At 37.2% G+C, this 24013-nt stretch overlaps 1 protein-coding gene across 2 annotated transcripts in view; it reads right to left on the minus strand.

The window, feature by feature from the left end:
- The window catches only part of TRPM3 (transient receptor potential cation channel subfamily M member 3), a 1135309-nt gene that overhangs the window by 170762 nt on the left and 940534 nt on the right, over positions 1–24013 (minus strand). For both annotated transcript variants that reach the window (XM_044659442.1, XM_044659449.1), the window contains exon 9: positions 1221–1293. In XM_044659442.1, coding sequence (XP_044515377.1) covers positions 1221–1293 — 73 coding nt within the window. The remainder of the gene's footprint in view (positions 1–1220; positions 1294–24013) is intronic.

Raw genomic sequence — 24013 nt, forward strand, 5'->3', positions numbered from 1 at the left:
CAGATGAGGAAACCGAGGATGAGACAAGTTAAATAACTCACCCAGACTCACAAATCTAATAAGTGGCTAGGGCAGGATTTAAACTGAGGTCTTTCTTACTCCAAGTCTAACACTCCATCCACTGTACCACTCAATTGCCTGGATTTGAGTTCAAATTATGCCTTAGATACTTCCTAGATATGTGAACCTAGGTGAACCACTTAACTTCTATTTGCCTCAATTTTCTCAATTATAAAATGCAGATAATAGCACCTATTTAACATTGCTTAGTACAGTGCGTAGCATAAAGAAGGTGCTATATAAATGTTATTCCTTTCCCTTCTCTGTCATATGAGATGGGACTGACTCAGTAATTTCACTGGTATATGGAATTCCCAGTGACGAAATTCCATCTACCACTAGGTCAGTGTCTTTTATGTAATTTATAGACTTACAGAGTCAATGGGTAAGCAGAGAGAGATGAAATTATATGCCCAGTTATACATATCAGTATACGTTCAAGGTAGCACTTGAACATAATACTTCCTGACTCAGAGATCAACTCTTTATCCATTATACCTCATTACCTGGAGCATTGATGGTGAACCTATGGCATGGTTGCCAAAGATGGCATGCAAAGAGCACTCTATGTGGGTATGCAGCTGCCCCACCCAGAGTTCATTACTAGAGAGGCAGAGGGACTCAGGAGCCTCAATTTGAACAAATATCACTTCATGGCGAATCAAGTATAAGGGGCATGCTGTTATCACTTCTATTGGGGAACAAGGTTAACCCATTTCATAGATAAAACTTATTGAATTAGATTTTTGCCTGATGTAGTTATTGTATTTAAAGGGGCATTATTTGATCTATAGTGTGTATAAATATGTGTAATAACATCATAATAATGCTTTTTCCCTATCAGAATTTCAAAGAAGGGACCCAATGGAATTGCTTGTCAACTCCAGGAGTAGGGAGGGAAGAGGGGTGGGAATAATTATGAATTATGTAACCAAGGAAAAATATTCTAAATTAAAAAAAAAGAATTTCATAGAATGGACAATAGCTTAAAGTAGAATCCATCACTGCCACCTGCATTTGGCTTATTTCATGACTTATTATTTGGGCTCTGTATCTATTGTAAGTGAATACAGAGGTTATAGAGATAATCCATCTAGTGGTTGTCTTTTTTTCTCTTTTTTTCTTTTTAATTTACTCTCTGAATCCAAGAACTCTTTTACCTTTGAGTAAAGCTGTCAGGATCGCTAAATCAATGTCCTGGTGTCCTTCTGATCCCATCCGAAATACCGTAATCTGAAATTTAAAACAAGGTGGCCATTAGCAATCCATTTTACCCCCAGTCTAAAAATTCAATCAATGCACCCACATCTGAATTCAGACAACCTTTATATGTATAAAGCTATTTTCTTACCACAGAGCAATCACACATAGTAAGTGTGTTGGATGGCACAAACACGATGAAATTGCTTTAGACATTCATTAAATGATGGTATAAATGTAGAAGCAGGACAAAGGCTGCCTGACAGCTCAGGTCTACATAAAAAAGGGATGGGATCCATTTTCTTCCTTGTTTAAATGGAAAGATGACTTTTGTTTTGGGTAAATGAGGAAGACACCAAAGCCCGAGGAAGATATAATTTTTAAAGATTCCTTTTTCAAATAAAAATGATTTCTTGACCTATAATTGTGCATAAATTGAACCATAAACTATTAACAGATATATGTAAGTATTTAAGAATTGCTGCTTAATATGGTCTCTATTAGATGGCCCTATATCATGTAGATGTGTGTGTAGATGTATATGTATGTTATGTAGCTAAGGACATTGAGACAACTTGGTGATCCAGTAAGTAAAGCTTGGAGTAAGAAAGACCTGAATTTAAGTCTGACTTCAGATGTTTTACTAGCTGTGGGATGCTGGACAAGTTACTTAATCTCTGTCTGTCTACCTTTGCTTCCTTCACTGTAAAATAGAGCTCATAACAGTGGTTGCTATGAGGATTGACCATGATAAAATTTGTAAAAAAATAACTTAACACAGAGCCTGGCACATAGCAAGTGTTATGTAAATATACTTATTTTCTTTGATTTGAAACTGTGAAAAAACCCAGTAAATATCTAGAATAAATTTAAAGTTGGAAGAAACCTTAGAGAGCCCTTAATTCAATTCACTTTATACAACTGAGGAAAGTGAAATCTTAAAATATAAAGTGATTTGGGGGCAGCTGAGTGACTTGGTGGATTGAGAGTCAAGCTTAGAGACTGAAGGTCCTGGGTTAAAATCTGGCCTCAGATAGCTGTATGACCCTGGAAAAGTCACTTAACCCCACTTGCAAGTCCTTACTGCTCTTCTGCCTTGGAACCAATACTTGATATTGATTCCATGATAGAAGGTAAAGGTTTTGTTTCTTTTTTTAAAAAGATAAAGTGATTTCCCCCAGGTCATTTAGGTAGTAGTTAGCAGGTCCAGGTGTCAAACTCAGGGACATTCCAAATCCTACAAAACAGTAACACAGACCCAGATTCAGAAAATTTAAATTTGTTTTATTACTAGCTAGACATGTATAGTTTAGGCAGCTGGGCAGCATGGTGAATAGAACCCTGGATTTGGAATCAGGAAGATTCATATTTGAGCCCTATCTCAGACACTAGCTGTGTGCCTCTGCGCAAGTCATAGAATGGGTCTTAAGCCTTGGGTTCCTCATCTGTAAAATGAGGCTTATAAAAGTGCCCACCCCATGGGGTTGTTTTGAGGATCAGATTAAATCATACAAGTAATTTTGTTATTTTTCAGTTGAGTCTGACTCATCTGAGATAATCTTGGCAAAGATACTATTTGCCATTTCCTTCTCCATCTCATTTGACTGATGGAGAAACTGAGGCAAACAGGGTTAAGTGACTTGCTTGGGATCACACAGCTAGTAAGTATCTGAGACCAGATTTGAACTCAGGAAGCTGAATCTTCTTGACTCTAGGTTCTGCACTCTATCCACTGTCCAATAGAAGTAAAGTACTAGGGGGCAGCTGGGTAGCTCAGTGGATTGAGAGCCAAGCCTAGAGATGGGAGGTCCTAGGTTCAAATCTGGCCTCAGACACTTCCCAGCTGTGTGACCCTGGGCAAGTCACTTGACCCCCATTGCCCACCCTTACCACTCTTCCACCAAGGAACCAATACACAGAAGTTAAGGGTTTTAAAAAAAAGAAGTAAAGTACTAGTTGTTATTATTACTATTATTTTTAACTATATGATTTATGTTTGAGTCACTTAAATCCTCTAAGTGAATAAACCTTGCCTTAGCTTCCCTGCATAGTTTTTTTTTTTACAAAGATCAGATGAGATAATATAAGCAAAAGAACCATTTAACTACAAAAACACTATGTAAATGTAAAGGATTTTAGGGCTGCAATTCAGTGGTATTTCTTTTAAGATTTTGTTATCCTGAAGTTCTCTTATGATTCTTCCCATGATCCTTCAGTATCACCCCTAAACCTCTCATGAACTATGTGTAGCAGGACTGAAGAGGAATTAAGGAGGGGAAAGGCAGATAATAGCATATCTCTAACCGACCTTTCCAGGCTTATCTCACATTACTCCCTTTCACACTCTTGACATTACAGTCAAACTAGACGACTGACTGTTCTCTGAACTTAACATTTGATTTCTTGCCTCGCTGCATTTATGCTGCCAATCCCCCATGCCTGGAATGCTCCCTTCTAATCGCTCCCTTTTGGCTTCCTCAGCTGTCTTTGACATTCTGCTCAGGTGCTGACTCTTCCCTGAAGCTGTCCCTTTTCTTCCCTGCTACTAGTACTCTCTCTTCTTAATTGACTTTGTATTCTTGATATTATTTTCTCTATATTTTATCTCTTTAAGAGAATGGAAGGTGCTTGAGGGTAGGGACTTGGTCAAGAAAACCTGAGGTGGAATCAATCTTACCTTTGATACTTATTAGCTATGTGACCATAGGTGAATCACTTAACCTTGGGAGTCTCAGTTTCCTCATCTGTATCATGGGGACAGTAAGATCTACATTTATCTGAAGGGGTTTTTGGGAATAGTATGATGAAGATCAAATATATTAGATATCAAATGAGATTCATAATGTATGAAAAAATCATTTATTAAGTGACTATTTTGTGCCAGATACAAATGTGCTAAATGGAGGAGGGTGGAAATGAGAAGTATGATGTAAAACCAAATGACATCAGTAGGATATTTTTAATTTGAAAAAAAAGATTGATTTTGGACCAGGCCTAATATTTCATTGGTAGACAGAATTCCCAGTGAGTTCTTTAGGAACACTTTTGTTATCATATACAAATATCAATTAATAATAATTACTATGGCTTATTTGTTTATAATCATTAACAGCTAATCATATAATCACTATATTTTATTTGTGAATAGTTCAAGCAGCAATGAAAAGAACCAAATAAAACTAGATTGATATAGTCATTTACATGATGTGAGTACTATTTAATCACATATCCCTGGAAATTTAAACTACAGGAAAAGAAAGGGGTGATATTAGAGGAAACAAAGTGATGCATTAAGAAGACCTACTTACTGGAACTTTCCATGGTAAGTTTCCCTCATTTTATAAAATGGGAATTATAATGCCATCTATAGAAGGAGATGCTATTGTAGAACTTAAAAGAGGTATTGGATCCAATCTTCCCACCCACCTCTGTGGAGGAGAGTGGGACTTCAGAACTATAGAATTTTATCCCAGGAATGAAGCAAGCCATTTGACTTTTTGGGGTCTCAGTTTGCTCATATATAAAATAAAAAGGTTGTACTGGATAATCTATAAAGTCATTTTTATTTTTAGATATATGATTCTATAATTCCAGAAAGCATTTACCCAAAGAAAAATAGCTGACAAACATCAGCTGTAAGTTATTGAAATCATGAACAACATTAATAACAAGAGCAGGGTCTTTTACTTTGGGCTTGATGTCCAATTACACAGCAGTGTTGTATAGCAATAGAGATCTGACCTTGGGTTCAGGAAGATCTTGGGTCAAGTTGTGTCTCTGACACATACTAGCTGTATGACCATGTACAAGCCATTTATTCTCTCAGTGCCTCAGACAAATTTCCTCCACTATAAATGGTTGCCAATTTGCTTGGGTGAAGTGAGTTTCCACACTAAAATCTCTAACATTGATGAAATCTCTAACAGGAACAGTATATCCATTTTTACATAGTGTAGTTTAATTAGCATAATTGATGATTGTACAATTATTACAATGTTTTGGTTTCCAGAACAGGAAACAAAATCCTAGTTCTTGGGTCCCTTGCTACATGAGTGAATTTAACAAGTCTCTTATTTTTTCTGGACCTTAGTTGTCATATATGTAAAATGGAAGGGTTAGATTATATGGGCCATGAAGTCTCTTTCAGCTCTCTATAATTTTATGATCTTAGGGAATGACTTGCTCAGTGCCCCACAGTTAGTAACAGAATATAGGTTTCTTAATCTGTACTTTGGAATTTTAAACAATAGTGCTGTAAAGCCTTGCAGAGAAGTTCATCTTTATGGGAATGGGAAAGATTACTTTGCAAGATAAGAGCTGTGAAGCCGCATGGTGCTCTTGCATTCAGATGCATCTTGGTCCTCATTGACCTTCAAACAATATGATGAAAGGGGAGCAGGGTTCCCTGCCATTTGAATTTCCAAAGTCTATCTTCCAATACTTTAATAGTTCTACACAGACAATCTGCTACCACATAGCCAGAAACTTGTCTAGAAATGCTCTCTTGGGCATCCTTTAGGTAGCTATTTATACCTTGGAGAACCCAGTGGGTGAAAGAGAAAAATCTTATCTTTGCTTTTTAGTCAGGAGAGGAATCTCCTGAGATGAGTTGAATTACTCTGGGGGAAAATGATCACTGGTGAAGACTCAAAAGGTTGGGAAACTCCGCGTGTTCCCCACAACCTAGAAAGCTGTCTCACGGATTTGAAATTGTACTCACTACACTAGAACAAAGAAGAAACAAAGAGTGATCTGAAATTGAGAGTCTGGAGTAGATATATTGATCATCAAAGGGGATTTGTTATGAATGAAAAATCCATATATTAAGAGGCTACTATGTGCTGGGCATTGTGCTAAGTGGATGTTACAATTAAAATTATCTTAAGAGTATAATTTTGGGGGTAAGAATATCCATTTATTGATTATATCAGTTTGTTGGTTAAGCCAGTATCATAACCAATAAAGTCACATATGTCAATGGCTCTCTCTCTCTCAATGACCAGAGATCCTAAAGTTTGTTTAGGTAGATTTGTAAATAGAGTTTTAAGAGCTCATTATTCAGCCCTCTTTTGAACATCCCAAGACATCTTCAATTGGTAAATAGCTAATTAAGAGGTGGTTCATCAACCTATCCACCACTTCCTATCCCCATGCCATGGGGAACACACAGAGGAAAAGAAACTTTGTTCCCTTCATTTATTAACCAAGTTTTGTTAAAAGGGACACATTCCTGGGGATTGCTAAGAACAAAGGAAATGCAAAAAAGCAGCAAATTGAATATAATCTCTAACTTGGGCCCTAGATCCAGAAATACACAGTAATTCTCTATAATTTATAGGAATTAGGACTTTTCTACTCCAAGTTCTGAGATAAGGATGAATACAGTATATGAAAAATAAATTCTCATGTGGGGAAGGGTAGAAATGGGAAAGAATGGGATTTAAAAATAAATGACAGTGGAAAACAGTATGGGAGAGATTAGGATTTATAAGGATGATATTAGAAAATGAGTATTCTTTTATTAGTTTAGAGATAAGAAGTAGAGAAGCTCGCTTGAGAAAGAATTGGAGTTTCAAACAGAGCTGAGAGAGAGTGTTAATTTCAAATGTTGGCAGTTGTAACCATTTTTCTATGACAGTTACTCTCTCTGGGTGTGGCAGTTTGACAGTTGGTCTCTGGCAGTTGGCAGAGTCACACACAGGGACTTTCTCTCTCAGGGCTGGAAAAGGTAACATCTTTGCCTCTCTCTCTGTCTGAGTGAAAGACCTGAAGGAGCTTAGTGTTTTCTATTCCAACTTGGGAGACAATATTGATTATCTATTACTGTTTATAGATTGATTAAACTCTGAGAAGACCAAAGAAACTGTGGTCTTTGGTTTGGACTCTGAGTCTGACTTGATTCTTGTTGAGTCTCAAACAGCTAGCCTTTGTTATTTTTATAACTTAAAGGTGAAGTTAAGAATTCTAAGGATAATAGTGGTAGTTTTAGAATAGTATAAATTCGGTTTAGTCAGATCAGGGAGAATTAGTGTAGCCTGTGAAACGTAGGAGAAGCAGTTCCTTGTGGAACCAGGGAGTTTTATTTGGCTGGAGTTAGAATCCCTTAGAATTAGAAATCCTTTTTTATCTTTATTTATTTTAAATAAAGTTTATTTTTCTATAACAAGAGTCTCTTTAGTGTTCCTTGTGTCTGGCTCAGAAGGGAAATTCATTTATAAGCTTCACTTCACTTTATCACTGAAGTTACTTTTAATTACATCTATCAAAAGTATCTGAAGCAATTTAAACCTTTATTTCCATAGTTTTTGTCCTTTATTTTTGTGCTCACCCCATAATTATTTTTACAGTTTAGATCAAGATACCTTGATAATTTCAGAATACCAAGATAAATTCAGAATAGATAAATGACAAATATAAAGAAGGAAACTATAAGTAAGTTAGGTGAATATAGAATAATATACCTGTCATATCTAAGGGAAAGGAAAGAATTTAAGACCAAGCAAGAGATAGAGAATATTACAAAATGTAAAATGAATAATTTTGATTACATTAAATTAAAAACTTTTTGTACAAACAAAACCAAATGCAGCCAAGATTAGAAGGGAAAAATTTTTATAACAAAAATCTCTAACAAAGGTTTAGTTTCTCAAATTTATAAGGAGCTAAATCAATTGTATAAAAAAATCAAGTCATTCCTCAATTAATAAATGGGCAAGGGACATGAATAGGTAGTTTTCAGATAAAGAAATCATAACTATCAATAAGCGCATGAAAAAGTGTTCTAAATTTCTCATAATTAAAGAAAGGCAAATCAAAACAACTCTTAGGTACCACTTCACACCTAGCAGATTAGTCTATATGATAGCAAAAAAAGTAATAAATGTTGGAGGGGATGTGGCAAAATTGGGACACTTATGCATTGCTGGTGCAGTTGTGAATTGATTCAACCATTCTGGAAGGCAATTTGTAACTATGCCCAAAGGGCTTTAAAAGACTGCCCTTTGATCCAGCCATACCACTGCACTACTGGGATTATACCCTGGAAAAAGAGTTGTACAAAAATATTTATAGCCTTTGTGGTGGCAAAAAATTGAAAATGAGGGGATGTCCATCGATTGGGAAATGGGTAAACAAATTGTGATATCTGTTGGTGATGGAATTCTATTGTTCTGAAAGGAATAATGAACAGGAGGAATTCCATGTGAACTGGAACGACTTCCAGGAATTGATGCAGAGTGAAAGGAGCAGAACCAGGAGAACATCATACACAGAGACTGATATACTATGGCACAATAGAATGTAATGGACTACTAATAGCAATGCAATGATCCAGGACAATTTTGAGGGACTTATGAGAACAGAGAAAGAACTGTGGGAATAAAAATGCAGGAGAAAAACACATTACTGATCCCATGGTTCAATGGGGATATGGTCAGGGATGTTGACTTTAAATGTGCACTCTATTGCAAATATTAATAATATGGAAATAGGTTTTGAACAATGATACATGTAAAACCCAGTGGAATTGCTTGTTGACTCCAGGAGGCGGGGAGGGAGGAGGAGAGGGAAAGAACATGAATCATGTAAGCATGGGAAAATATTCTAAATTAATTAATTAAATAAAGAATTTAAAATGATAGTAAGATATTTGAAATTTAAAATGATAATTGGCTTTGGGCCATGCCTAATATTTTACTGGTTTATGAAATTCCCAGTGAAAGAACAGTTTCTACCAGCGCTTGCCAGTACCTACTTTGTGATTTATAATTTTAGAGATTTACCTAGGCATGGGGGGAGGCACTGGGAGTTTAAGTGGCTTGTTCAGGGTCTAAAAACTAGTGTATTTCAGAGCAATAATTTGAATTCACATCTTCCTTTTATAAGGACAGTCATAAATGCAATAGTGATTCCTTGCTGCTTTTTAATTTGTCAGGGCCAATTTATCAATTAATCTTCAGATACTGATAAGAGTGGGACAGTTAGGTGATGCAGTGGGGAGAGGGCGTAGAGTTAGGAAGACTTATTCCTAAATCCAAATATGGCCTTAGATACTGACTAGCTTTGTGACCCTGGGCAAGACACTTATTATTATTATTTGTCTCATTTCCCTCGTCTGTAAACTGAGCGAATTAGGAAATGATGAACCACTCTAATATCTTCACCAAGAAATCCCTAAATATGATCACAAAGAGCCAGATTTGACTGAAATAACTGAACAACAATAACACTGATAAGACTGTGATATTTTCAGGTTCTGTACAAGTATAAATGAGACAAAAAATTGAGGTTGACCAAACATCTGAATTACTGGCTCCATGTAGCTAGAGCCCTAAAATGTAGATTCAGCTAGGCTGAATTATGGAAGTGAACTTGAGGAAAATATTGTATGCATTTATTTAAATTCACTGCTTTCCCTGTGCAATGAGATTTATGCTTACAGTTGAACAATCCTGGCACATCCAGTTATATAAGTTACATAAGTGACTCCTTATGTAAAACAAGAGGAATGTAAAGACAAATAAACAAAGAAACTGAAATTGGCTCTGGGATATTAAGCAGGAAAACGATGAGGGCTTAGAGGATACTTTTGTTCAAGTGGTGAAAAAAAGAAGTTCATAACACAAATATTTGCAGCCTTTTAGAAGCGCAAGTGATAGGGTTTCTAAGGTCCTATTCAGAGTTAACATTCTGGAGGTCTGTGAGAAATAGCCAAAGAATTCTTTAGATAGATATACAATAGACAAGTCTCTTAGGAAGTATTTTAAATTTCTTGGGTAATAAAAATCATCAATAATAACAATGTTAATAACATTTGAGAATTCCCAAGTTGCTCATTATTAAAAGGCTAAATCACTCATATTCTTTAGGTTACCTGACTGGGAGTCATGGAAGATCAGTGTCAGGAGAATAAAAATGGAAGGTGATCTGCATAATACCTGATTGGCATTAGCAGTGTTTTATCATTAACAACAGTTGTGGAAGAAGTATAAAGAAAAATTATCCTCAAGGTCATGACTATCCAAAAAGGAAGGCTACTCATATAATAAGGAACGATTATATAGACAACTCAAATGCTATATTGTTGCCTTGGAGGAATTATTAAAAAGCAAACAACTGGAGAGGTCTTCAGAGTGTTAGACTGGTTCTTTATAGACAATTTAAAAATTAGACACAAGTTGTATAATAGAAAAATGTATGGATAAATTGCTATCTGCCCAAGTGGAGGGACTCTCCACACTGATGAAACCAGATATAGAACCCTGTAAATAATGCTGTTGGCCAGTGAAGGACTGAAGATTATGTTTGCTGAAAAAAAAAACCAATTACAGTTAAATTACTGAGTTTTACTATATGGAACAGAAGCCTTGTTGAAATATTGCCTACAAAGTTAATTTTTACTTATAACCAACCCAAACTTCCCTCTGAATTTCATAGTAAAATTAGATATATGTTCCTCCAAGTAGAGTCATCAGGGCTGGTGTTGGGATCAGGAAAACTTAGATTCAAATGCTCCCTCTGACACTTATTATTAGTTGTTTCTTTGGGTAAGTGTATTTTCCTGTGTATTTTATACAGAACTTAGTAGGACTTACCTACTAAATGATAGATTAAATTGTGAGAATGTCTATTTGCTTCAGTGTGTGTGAGAGAGAATGTAGGAGGCTAAGTGGAAAACTAGGACTCCAGAAACCTGATAATATAATCATAAAAAATGTAACAGACAAAAATGTTATATTTAAAAACAACTATGTGTGAGAGGAGTAGGAATGGAACTATACAGAGGAAAAGACATTAGACGCCTTGGCTCTGTTAGCATGCAAATTATTTCACGTTATTAAAAAATAATATGGATACTGAACAATGAGTGACTCAGCCATATTTTTCAGAATCTGATTTCCATTTTTACAACTGATCACTGTGCTTTATGTATCTGAATCCACAGGTGAGGAGGACATCTGTTTTCCTTAGGATAAAGTAAGTACTAAGCTTTACAGAGAATACTAAAAAGAAAAAAAGCCAAACTTGAAACACTCCAATTCCTCAGGAAGAAAAAAAATTCAGCGTGAGTCTTCAGAGGGCAAGGATTTGGGCAATAATCTATTATTTGCTGTTCTTCAATTCTGAATCCCTTGCTTTTTGATTGATGCTACCTTTTTCATTTAGTTTAAACTCTTGCAACATGTCAGCCTTGGAAGGCTGACCTGACAGATGCCCAGGGGATAACAATGTCATTTCCAAACTCCTCTTTCTATACCTCATGGCCTTTGTTAATAGAATCCAGAATATTTGTCACTAACCAGCTTGTCAGCCAACCAGATGGGCAAAAAATTCAATTCTACTCATGGAAATATTATTCCGCCTCAGGAAGGAGGATGTTGAGTTTAGAGGCAATCAGAATTTGTTTTTGAAATATACAGATTAGCATTTTGTGGAGAATTCCCAGGACACAGATGGTTCTTTCATGTCACTGTCGTATGTGGCCTCTGTTGGGTTGCAATAATTCTTGAGTGGATTCCCAAACCCTTCCCTTTTCCAACAAGGGCAGGGGCTGGATTTTTTTCCCCTTGACTGTCAGTTTTTATGAGAACATCTGATATCTCTGGTAACTACTTACTGTTTTTGAGAAACCACTACCAGGAGAGTATCAAATAAACTTTATAAATTGATGGGCACCAGACAGGGTTGAACTCTCTTAACAAAGCAGGCCAGACGGATTCCTTTGATGCCAAATCAGTAAGCAGAGTTTCTAGGAGTGGGCAGTCAGAGTTGTTTCTAACCTACTCCTCAAGACTGATGCCAACAAATGCAAGAGACTCCACAGACAACTGGGCAAATTCTGCTTTGGTTGTGAGGGTCAGAAAAAAATGAGCATCCCTAAATCCTTTCCTCATACTAGCAAAAGAAGCATTCCACATTTCCTCTGCTTCATGGATACCAAGGATACCAGAGAAGAAACCAAAATACCAGGTGAGATGGGAAAAAAAACCCTCCCAAACCCTCAACTACCCGACCACCAGTGTTAATGTACATATTTAAAGTGGCAATTTATTAGGACAGCAGTTTGTAAATCTCACAAGAGATAAATATGAACTATGGTAATTTGTTGATGGATTAGTTCATTGCTGCCTACCTAGGTGGTATAATGGATAGATCACTGGCCTGGGCTTGAAGTTAAGATGACCCAAGTTAAATCTTGAATCAGATACTTACTATGTGACTTTTTTGTCTCAACTATAAAATGGGACACATACCTCACAGGGTTTTTAGAGAGATCAAATGAAATATCTGTAAAGCATTATTAATACAATGTTCATATAGTCCCTTAATAGATGTTCCCACCCACCCCTTTCTCTTGGCTTCTGCCTTAAGGCCAACATTCTGTTTCTTCCTGAGAGTATCAGAGATTTTTCTAAAATACCAGTATAATTACTCCTTATTTTTCAAAGGATGATGCCCTGAACATTTTCATTAACCTCTTTACTTTCCACTACAATGATGATATACTTAATGGATCTAAATATCAGCAATTGTGCTTCAGCATACTTTAAATTATTTCTTAAAATTAAAATTTACCCATATCATGATTTTTATTAAGGTCTTAGGTGATTGTGGTCAAGACCAATGTTGATTTTGAGGATGAATTTGTTTAGCCTGACAGAATTTTGGACCTAAGAATAATTAGAATTGTGCACACTGGCCACTAGTATACTCTGTCTGTCTGTCTGTCTGTCTCTGTCTGTCTGTCTGTCTCTCTCTCTCGGAATCCCAAAGAATGCCTTTTTTTTTTAAAACAGGATTTGGTTAAATAGATGAAGGGGAAAAGGGTCCTTTTCTAGTGTATGCGAACTGTCCACCTGTGGGGATGGAGGAGGGCAGATAAGTTGATGGACCTCCTCTTTATGAGCTATCACCAAATAAAGATGTCTTGTGATGCCCAAGGGAGGGGCTGAATAACAAGCTCCTAAGAATCTATTTATTAGGCTGCCTGAGTCAGTTGAGGTAGCCCTTCATTGCGAGAGAGCCATGGAGACCTGTACCATTTTATCGGTTATGATGGCCTAACCAAAAATCCAGGTATAATCAATAAACTTATTTTTACTCCAAAGTCAGTCTCTTGAGATAATTTTAGTCATAACACTTTGCATGTGAGTTTGGCACAGTGGAAAGAGCCTGGGGCTGAAAGTCAAAAGACCTTGATTCCAGGCCTCCATCTGCCAGGTATGGCCATGTAACCTTGGACAAGTGACCTAACCTATAAGTAAAAGAGGGATGACAGAATATCACTTGCTCCATCATTTTCATTGGGTTCTTGTAAGGCTCAACTGAAACAAGGCATCTGAAAGTGCTTTGAAAATATGGTTACTTGAATGGAATTAAAGTTAAGAGAGAAAAACTGTACAATTCAAAGACCCTTTGCCAGTCTCTTTCCTGCCCTTAATCACTTAGGGTCATGGAATCATAGATTTGAATCTAGAAGGAATCTTTTTGTTGTTTCAGTTTTATATGACTGTGACACCATTTGGGGTTTCTTAACAAAAATGCAGAAGTGGTTTGTCATTTCCTTCTCCAACTCATTTTACAGATGAGGAAACCGAGGCAAACAGTAGAGAAAGTAAAAAGAGAACCATGAAAGGCTATGTATAGTAATGTCAGACCCTTACTCAATTTTTTGGCTTTGCTTATTTTATGGAACTTCTGTCCTAAAGATCAATTCTTACTCTGTCTTTGCTCTTATGTTCCTTAGTCTCAATCATACTTATTTACAAATAAATTTCCCTAAAGAAGTAATTTTTAAAAGCTTTTTTTGGTTTCAATTTCAGCTTTTATTTTACACAGTATTCTGGGAATTCTTGAGAAGAACGGGGAGCTCTCCATTGTCACAAAACTAAGTAGAAATAGAAAAGAGAACAAAAGCAGCCCTCGACAGGGCTTCCTCCCTAAACTGGAACAAAAAATTAAAAACAAAGCTAGCAAAGAATAGAAAATAGTACATGAAACTGCATTTTCTAACCTGACAGTAGAAGGGTATGACATTTGCTAAATGGGAATGGGAATTATTAGTGTAACAGCCTGAAAACTGTTGTATTATTTGGACCCATCATGAACTTTGTTTTTCAGAAATCTGTTTTTTGAAGCTTGAATGGAATTGTGTCAGAAATTGAACAATATGGTTTTATCTGCTCTATTATTTATTTTTGAGTTGGAGAAATCATAGTACTTCATTTGGGAAGGACAATAAGGAAATGTATCCTCAGCAATAGATTTAAGGAAACAACAATTTATTAAGCAGCCACTACATGCCAAACACTGTACTAAGCACTTTAAATATATTATCTTATTTGGTCCTCGCAATAATCCTGAAAGGCTGGTGCTGTCATTATGTCCATTTTAAATTTAGTCACCCAGCTAATAAGCATCTAAGTTCATATTGAACTCAGGCCTTCCTGACTCCAAGATCAGTGTGCTATCCAGCTGCCCTGAATTTGATTTATTTCAAATTTATCTTTTTACAGGCTCGTGAATTGATTGCCATGGATACTCCTTCCACATGTGAAAATCACAGTCTCTCCAGGTTCCAACAACCATTTTTGTGAGTTGCAACCAACAAAAAGAATGAAAGAAAAAAATCATTTCTCAATGGCTATCTTTCTGGTGACAAAAGCTTCTGTCAAATGATCATTAAGCATTTCTTAAACATCTGGGACTGTTGAACATCTGGGCATCCGGAGAGAGGAAGTCTTGAATGTATGAAAATCAGTAAGGTCAGTCTGGTTAGATCATGGAGTGTGGGGAGAAAGGAGATATGTAATAAAACTGCAAATATAGGATGGTGCCAGGCTATGAAGATGCCAAAACTGGAGGTTATAATAATAACTAACATGTATATAGTGCTTTAAGGTTTGCAAAGTGCTTTACGATGATTATCTCACTTGATCCGTACAACCTTTCTGGGAGTGCTATTATTTTTCCTGTTTCACAGATGAAGAAACTGAGGCTGAGGGAGATTAAATTATTTGTCTGGGGTTACACATCTAGTAAGTATCTGAGGCCATGTTTGAGTCTGGTTGATTCAAGGTAAAATTCTCTACCCACTATGTGATCTACCTGGCTAGGAAATAGGGAGCTATTAGAATTTACTGGGGGCAGCTTGGTGGCACAAAAGCATTGTGCTTGGTGTCAGCTAGACTCATCTTCATGCACTAAAATTTGGCCTCAGACACTTATTAGCTCTGCTGATTTGGGCAAGTCACAATCCTGTTTTCCCCAGTTTCCTCATCAGTAAGATAAGCTGTAGAAGGAAATGGCAGAGCACTTCAGGATCTTTATCAAGAAAACCCCAATGGGGTTATGAAGAGTCAGAGATGACTAAAAATTACTGATTGGCAACAGAGTTTACTGATTGTGTATGTGTGCAGGTGATATGGTCAGACCTCAGGAAAGTCACTTTTGGCAGATTTGGGGAGGGCCAATTGGAATGGGTTGAGACTTGAAGTAGGCAGACCAATTAGGAAGCCACTGGAACAGTCCAAATAAAAAGTGATAAGAGCCTGTAGTAGGCGCATGTGTGTGGAGATAAGAATACTATTCCAAGTTACTAAACAGATATGTGAAAGAGAGTCTGTAAGTAGAAATGACAAGATTTGAACTAGACGCCCTATAGATGTCTCAAGCATGTCCAGGAAAGAACTCATTATCTTTCTTTTTAAAGCTACCCAATTTCTGAACCTCCTTGAAAAAGGTTGAGGGCATGATCATCCTTCAGTCTTTCAGGTTAAAAACTTCACTTTCTTTCTTTTTTTTTCCTCTTTCAACACCTCTATAGTTATCAATTGTTGAATCTTATCATCTCTAACCTACTCACATAGTCAATACCCTAGTTCAGGTCTTCATTATCTCTCTCCAGGATTGTTGAAATAGTCTCTTATTTGGAATCCCTGCATCAAGTATCTCTCCACTCCAATTCATCTTCCATATAGCTAAGAAAGTGATTTTCTCAAAGTGCAAGCCTGATCATATCTTTTCTACACTTATCCCCACCCCCAACTCAACAGCCTCCAGTGGTTCCCTATTGCCCCTAAGACCAAAACAAGGTATGGTGTTTAATCTCTTTCCCAGCCTTACCCCTTTCTACCATTTTAACCTTCCTCTATAATTCTTACCTCTTACACATTCTTTGACATGGCTATACTAGCCCAGTAGTTGTTTCCTACATTCACTGATCTAATTACCTCTATACCTCAGCATTGGCTTTCTCACATGTCTCTTGGAATCCCTGCTTTCTTTCCAGCCTCTGCTGTTGTGCCACCTTCTTTAGAAAGCCTTTCCTGATCCCTCTCCTTCCCAACCTGTAGCTACTAATGGACTCCTTCTCAAATAACCTTGTATTTATTTTGCATATACAGGTATCCCTTCTACATTGCTGGGGTAAGGGAGGTGGAGCCCCAGTGATCTTGAAAATCCAAGTAAAGTTTTTTGGCCCTCTCAGCATTCCAGAGAAATCTGATTTTTTTCTTTTTCTTTTATGGAAGGGTTTACCTTAATTTGAAATTTGGGTTAAGTATTTGGCCATAGGCTATATATAGGAAAAAGAAATACATAATACAAAATGAATTTTTAAAAATTCTAAAATTAAAACAAATTTGGAGAGAGTATTAAAAGATAAAACAGGTTGATGTTATAAAGTACTATATGTAAATTTTATAAATTTCTGAGTTTCTAAACATTTTCTGGGTCATCTACTGGCTTTCATATGCCATCTGAAGCTTCAATAAACTTTCCCCAAATCCCCATTTAATTTCTTATGATACATTGTGATATACTGAGACCACAATGGGGAAAGTTGTGATGTCGAAGGATTACTTGTATCTTGTTTATACTTATATGTATATGTCTTTTCTCTCATTAAAGTAAATCTTTGATGGTTTGGACCAGTGATTCCCAAAGTGGGCACCACTGCCCCCTGGTGGGTGCTGCAGCGATCCAGGGAGCGGTGATGGCCACAGGTGCATTTATCTTTCCTATTAATTGCTATTAAAATAAAAAAAAATAATTTCCAGGGGGCTTAGGCCAAAAAAGTTTGGGAACCACTGGTTTGGACTATTTCCTTTTCTTTAAATCTGCTTTGAAAACACTGGCAGATACACAATATACTCTTTCTCTCCCTCCTTCTCTTTCCCTCCCTCCCTTCCCCCCCCCCGTCTGTCTCTCTGTCTCTCTTTTAAACCCTTAACTTCTGACTTAGAATTGATACTGAGTATTCGTTACAAGGCAGAAAGAAGATCTGTAAGTTGGATTAAGTGACTTGCTGAGGGTTGCACAGCTAGGAAGTGTCTGAATCCAGATTTGAACCTTGGATCTCCTATCTCTAGGCCTGGCTCTTTATAAAAGGTATCTGGCTGTTTGCATTTGTGATGGTGAGGATATGCTGATAGAGAGACTATTTCTGGAGTGGTCAGTCATGACCAGTTCAACCATACTACATGTGGTTTCCTGAGATTCACCTCAGCCATGACAATTAGCATAATACTTTAGGTCTAGAATATAGAAAAAATAAGGCTTGTGATAAAATAAATTAGGTTTCAAGAGGAAGCACTGTTTATAAAAATCTGAAATTTAATACTAGCAATTACTATTGAGATCTGATCATAGAACGAGAAAGCTAAGATGTACATATCGATGTGGCATCATCTTGCCACAAATTTGTTTTCTATTTTGGTATCAGTCTTTTGTGCCATGTCCTTTTTTTAAATAGCTCAAGCAATATTTTTGCTTCAGGAGTCAGATGAAGGGAAGTTTCACATTCTCTGTTGTGTTGTTGAACAAATACAACACCCCCACCCCCAACTGTGGTCCTGTATCCCAGAAATTGGGATTGAAAGCAAAAAGAAACTTAAAATTTCCGTGGCACATTGGGCTGGCCATGGTAGAATGTCATCATGGCAAAGAGATAGCGAAAGTGGAATCTAAGCTATGAGAGATAAGTTATGAGGCAAGGGACCTTGAGTAAAAGGCAGGCCACAAACAGGGCCAAAAACTAAGTAGGTGAGCAGGCTATAAGCCAAACTTGGAGAGGGTAAGCAAGCCAGATTTCAAAAACTGCTAGGCTTCCAGTGGTGACAGTTTCACAGAGCTGCTATTTAGAGCTTAGAACTCAAGGTTCTACGTGCTGTATTATTTTCCCCAGCTTGGAGGAGGGAATTGTGTGTGTATGTATGTGTGCACACATTTGTACATAATGTACATATGTACATAAGCTTTCTTCCCAGACTATACTTAGGGAGAGTTTAGGACTAGGAATATATTCATTTTATGAGTAGTTGCTGAGAATGTTTCTGTTTTTTAATTTTCTTTTCTTTCAAATTAAATACTTTTTCCTGATTCTCTGTTTCTGAGAGGTTTTTGTTAGCACAGTAATCACTGAGACTCTAGAATTGAATTGGCTTTAGAGGTCCCCAATTTCAAAGTGGAATATGGGGGCTCAATCCATATACCTACAGAAAATATTCCTTCTTCAATATGCAGTCTATAAACTGCTAGTCCTTTCTGGGTTCTGGGAGACATCTTTGGCTCTGTTTTCTTATCACCCAAAAAGGGGTCATTCTTTTCCCACTAGCAGAAAACTTACTTTTATGATGCTATTTTAAGATTTTAAACATTAAAGAGAACTTCAATTATTTACATTTCCCTCTCTGGCTTTGTAGAAAAGAAATTAAGTGTCACAATTTAGTGCTGAAACTCTAATCATACAGGTATGGTTTTTGGATCTTCATCCCCAAATTTGAGTGTGAAGGGGCAAGGGCTGGGGAGATTGACACCTCTGTTATCAGTTGCATCATTTCTCTGAGTCTGGTAAAGTATGGGAAAGACTTAGGAATTTTTTGTAGGTTTGGGGTTTTTTGAAAGTACCTGCCAGGCTCCTTCAATCCTGTCGAGAACTCTCAGAAGTGACAAGAAGTCAATAGCTTTGACTGGGCATGACAAGTTCTATTTCAAGTGGTCTAGCCTTGCAATTTCAAGTTGATTGGCTGCTTCTGCATTGGGGCTCACCGAGTCACCTGGAGGTTTAGATTAGTTTTCAAGTACAGCCTCAGTGAGCACACGCTGCAGTCACAAAATCATCCAGGCAAATGTGACAGACTGTAGAAGAAAGTAGGCAACACAAGAATGCCTCGATGGTAGATGCTGGTTTTTAAATGGCAGTGGTTAAAACTTTTGACAGTAGGTAGCCAAAGGCCAAATACCTTTTGTAATGGCAGGCACATTTCAAGTGAGGATGACTAGGAAGAAGTATTTCTGGAATGGGGGAAATTTGGAATGAAGCTTACCATAGGAAATTGGCTACCCCAGTAAAACTTCCAGTTACTGTCTTTCCTAAGAAAAATGAACAAATTCTTGCATTTTGCTATAGCTACACATTGATTTTAGTGAGTGTTCCTTTGTCCTTATAAAACACTTTTGCCCAATCTGACCATCAGTTTTGTTTTTGCTATCTGGGCAAAATAAGTGGGTCTCTAAATCAAAAAGGAAAGTTTATAGTCCTCTCTTCTGTTGCTCCTAAAAGCACATTTGCAATGTCTTCTGCAGAGCTCTAGAGAACTTTCATCTTTTTTTGAAGCTATTTTGGGGAAAAATGTGAGGAAGGATCCAGTGAATGGAAATTATGGAGGTATTTTTGTTGTTCAGTCATTTTTCAGTTGTTCCCAACTCTTTGTCAACCATTTGGAATTTTCTTGGCAAAGATGCTAGAGTGGTTTGCCATTTCCCTCTCTTGCTCATTTTATAGATGCAGAACTGAGGCAAACAGGGTTAAAAGACTTGCCCAGAGTCATAGCTATTAAGTGTCTGAGGCCATATTTGAACTCAGATCTTCCTGATTCCAAGTTCAACATTCTATCCACTGAGCCACCTACCTAACATGAACATGTAGCTGACAGACTACACTGGACAATGGAAGGATCTGTACAGAGATTGAAATAATACTTAATCTAGGATGAGATGTGAGTTCAAGTTCCAAGCTCTGCCATTTATTAACTGTGTGACTACTTGAACAGCTATTCTGAGCCTGAGGTTGTGCAGCTATAGAAGAAAAATCAAGCCACTGGCAAGAGTTACTTCTCAGGGTTATTCTGAGGATTAAACTGATGCAAAACAATTTGTAAATTATGAAGGGCTATACAGACATCAGCTGCTTGCATAATGATTATCACTACCATGCTTATCTCATTCCTTTCCTCTTATGATGAGGTTCAGACAGAAATAGCCTTAGGACCAGACATTATTTTGTTGTTATGCTTTTCTATGCAAAGCCTATAGATCATGGCCCAGGTGTACCTGCTTTTTTCAACCAATTAAGAATATTGAGACAGAGTTTTCAAATCCTTCCTCTTCAGAGGTTATGAGTATTTGGTATGGCAGTATCTAATAAAAACATTGTTCTTAAATTTTATGGATTCATCTTATAGCTGAGCAGTTATGGACAACTATTCCATCTGTGATACTGGTCTGGTTCCAGTACAGTTTATTTGTTTAATTCTCAAGGCTATTTTGACATCTGTATTTGTACTATGGGGATTTGTCATCTGTTTATAGAAAATAATAATGTATAATGCTAGCCACCAGGCCATATCTTGTTAGGTATTCAGTGAGCATTGATTTTTTCCCCATTGGCAGAGATGTTGCATATTTTTAATAGTTTTAATCATAGCTTGTTTCTTCAGTTATCATTATAGCTGGACATAGTAGATAGAAGGCAGCTAGGTAGCATAGTGGATAACAGCACTGGGCTTGGAACTGGGAAGACCCGAGGTAAAATCCAGCCTTAGATACTTACTGGCTCTGTGGCCCTAGTCAAGTTACTTAACCCTTTTTTGTCTCATTTTTCTTATCTGTAAAATTAGTTGGACGAGGAAATGGCAAACCATTCTGGCGTCTTTGCAAAGAAAACCTCAAATGGGATCGTGAAGAGTTGAACATGATTAAAATGATTGAACAATAGTGGATAGAGATTGGCCTTGGAACCAGGAAGACTTGGGTTCAAGTTATGCTTCTGAGACAACATGGCTATGGGACCATGGACAAGTCACTTAATGTCTTGGTACTCTAGGCAATTCTCTAAGACTTTAAGTTTCAGAAAAGGTGCTAATCTGAATTAGCCAGGGTAGCCCTTCAGTGGAAGCTCCCCAGAACAGTCAAATAATATGTCTAGTCCCTATCTCTATCCTCGTCTTATAAAAATGTTCTCTAATCCTCTTCCAGTTCTATCGTTATATGACTCCATGATACCTTGTTTGGGCTTTTCAATGTGCCCTCTAGCTTTAGTGTACCAGCACGCCAGTCTGATATACTCTCATTCATGCATATTCCATTTATTCTGATTTCTAACATATTGTAAGAGAAGCGCCCATAATAGCAACAGGGTGCACACAAATAACTGCTTGTTTGATTCCATGTAAGCTTTCCCCTAAAGCACTGCCTGTTTTTATTTTATTTTTTTAAAGAATGACAAAGTGACTAAAATGATGATCAAATTATCCCCAGGGGTGGGAGGTATTGAAATTTAGCATGAGTATTCTGGGCTCCTGAAGGAGAAGGGTCCTTGCCTAGGCTTAGCAGGAAGCCCCAGCTTGCTAATTCATTATGTTAGTCCCTGGAGGTTCATTCTGGATCAGCTAATTTCATGTTATAAATCTGGTCAAATGTTTGTTTGGGCTGGGGGCCCCGCTGTTTTCATAACTACCAGTGTAAATTGCTACTTCCTCAAAGAGTTGGTCTTCTCAACAATCCAAACTCTTTATCAACAAAGTATGTGATAGTCATGGGATGAAAATTAGGAATTTTATTCTAGCTTGCATGCTTTCATATAAATTAATAACCATTTCCATTTTCCAGGATTTGGGTTCAGTGAGTCTGTTCATCTAAATAATTCTTTCTCACCACCCCTGGCCAATATATTTTGGTGAAAAGATTTAAAAATGAATTATTCTAATATTCACACGGGTTCACAATCTCATTAAAACAGGTATTACTTCTAATGATGTAGATTATAAGCAATCTAAGCCTGCTCATCCTTTGCAACTTTCATCCTTGTCTTCCTCTACATCAGCCACAAGGTGGCTACCCAACATGCTGGAGGCCTTAGTTCAGTTCCCTCTACATTGTGTTCATGCCAACAAAGTATTAGAGACTCTCTTTTGATCATATTATTAACTTTTACTATACGATCAGCCCAATCCTCCCTCACCCCCAGCCATACATTTATGACAGACATCCTTTAAGCTACTTCTCCCGAGTTAATCTTTTTTTTGCAAAGCAAAGTAGACTTTTCCCTCATCCCATCCCTTTTGGGTAAACCCTCAACTTAAATTCTCTGAAGACAGTAGAATTCTGTTAACTTGTAGGCATTAAAAAAATCACCAGCAGAATATTAGTGTTAAAATATGGGCCTTTCTTTCATGAAGAAATTTAAGATTATCCAAAGAACTGTTGAGTTTTCTCAAGTCTATTGGTAGCATCACAGATAATAGGATTATAGATGTTAGAATTGGAAGAATCCTTAGGAACCATCTACTCTAATATTCTTTTTTTAAGCCTTTACCTTCTATCTTAGAATTAATACTGTGTATTGGTTCCAAGGCAGAAGAGTGATAAGAACTAGGCAATGGGGGTTAAGTGACTTGCCCAGGGTCACACAGTTAGGAAGTGTCTGAGGCCAGATTTGAACCTAGGACCTCCCATCTCTAGGCCTGGCTCTCAAATCATTGAGCTACCCATCTACTGCCAATTTCTTCATTTCTAAAAGATGTCTATATTTGCTCTATCCAGCTCTTTTTTATTTAAAAATTTTCTATTTTTCCATGGTTACATGATTTATGTTCTTTCCCTCTCCTCCTCTCACTCCCCTCCCATAACCAATGAGCCATTCCACTGGGTTTTACATGTGTCATTGTCTATCCAGCTCTTTAACAAATACCTTTCTATATGGAATATATATATATATTCTGTAAGGTGGTGATCTAAGAACCCTTAATCTATAATAGATCATTGTTAGGGTTGGCCAATGGGTCAGATGTAATTAGGCTTGATGGTCATGCTATATATTCTGAAAATAGGAAAATTATAATGAGAATTGGGCCATCACCTACAATATTATAACAGAACTCGTGGGTCTTGCTACCCCAAGTGAAAGCAGATGATACAGGAGCAAGAAAGTAAAAGGTTCCATTCATCACGGATGTCAAGGGCAGATAGGATCTTCTTGTTCCTTCATGATATATGGCTTCTTATCTCATAGTTCCTTTACATGGCTCTGTGTCACAAAGATGTTAGTTTCTTCTAAACAAAGATGGATGAAGGTTAACCTTCACGATCCCCACACTTTGTGAAGTCATCATCATTCTTATGATTTTTTATTTAATGATACTTACATGTGGAGTGGCTGTGTGGTGCAGGGGCTAGGTTGTTAGACTTGGTGCCAAGAAGATGGGTAAAGATCCCTCTCTTGTCACTTACTATCTGTATAAAGTTCAGGCACTAAATTTAAAAGTTTAGACATGTGGGGACTAGAATTATGTCTCCATGTGTTTTCTCTGATCACGATTTTTCTGTATGTATTGTGTCCCCCTATAAAAATATAAAAGGCTGAAGTAGGTCGAATGCTTGGTCTAGAGTCAGGAGGATTCATCTTCTTGAGTTCCAACCTGGCCTCACACACTTACTGATGGTGTGACCCTGGGCAAGTATCTCTATTTACCTC

This window comes from Gracilinanus agilis, chromosome 1 (genome assembly GCF_016433145.1).
Source record: "Gracilinanus agilis isolate LMUSP501 chromosome 1, AgileGrace, whole genome shotgun sequence".
Classification (NCBI taxonomy): domain Eukaryota; kingdom Metazoa; phylum Chordata; class Mammalia; order Didelphimorphia; family Didelphidae; genus Gracilinanus; species Gracilinanus agilis.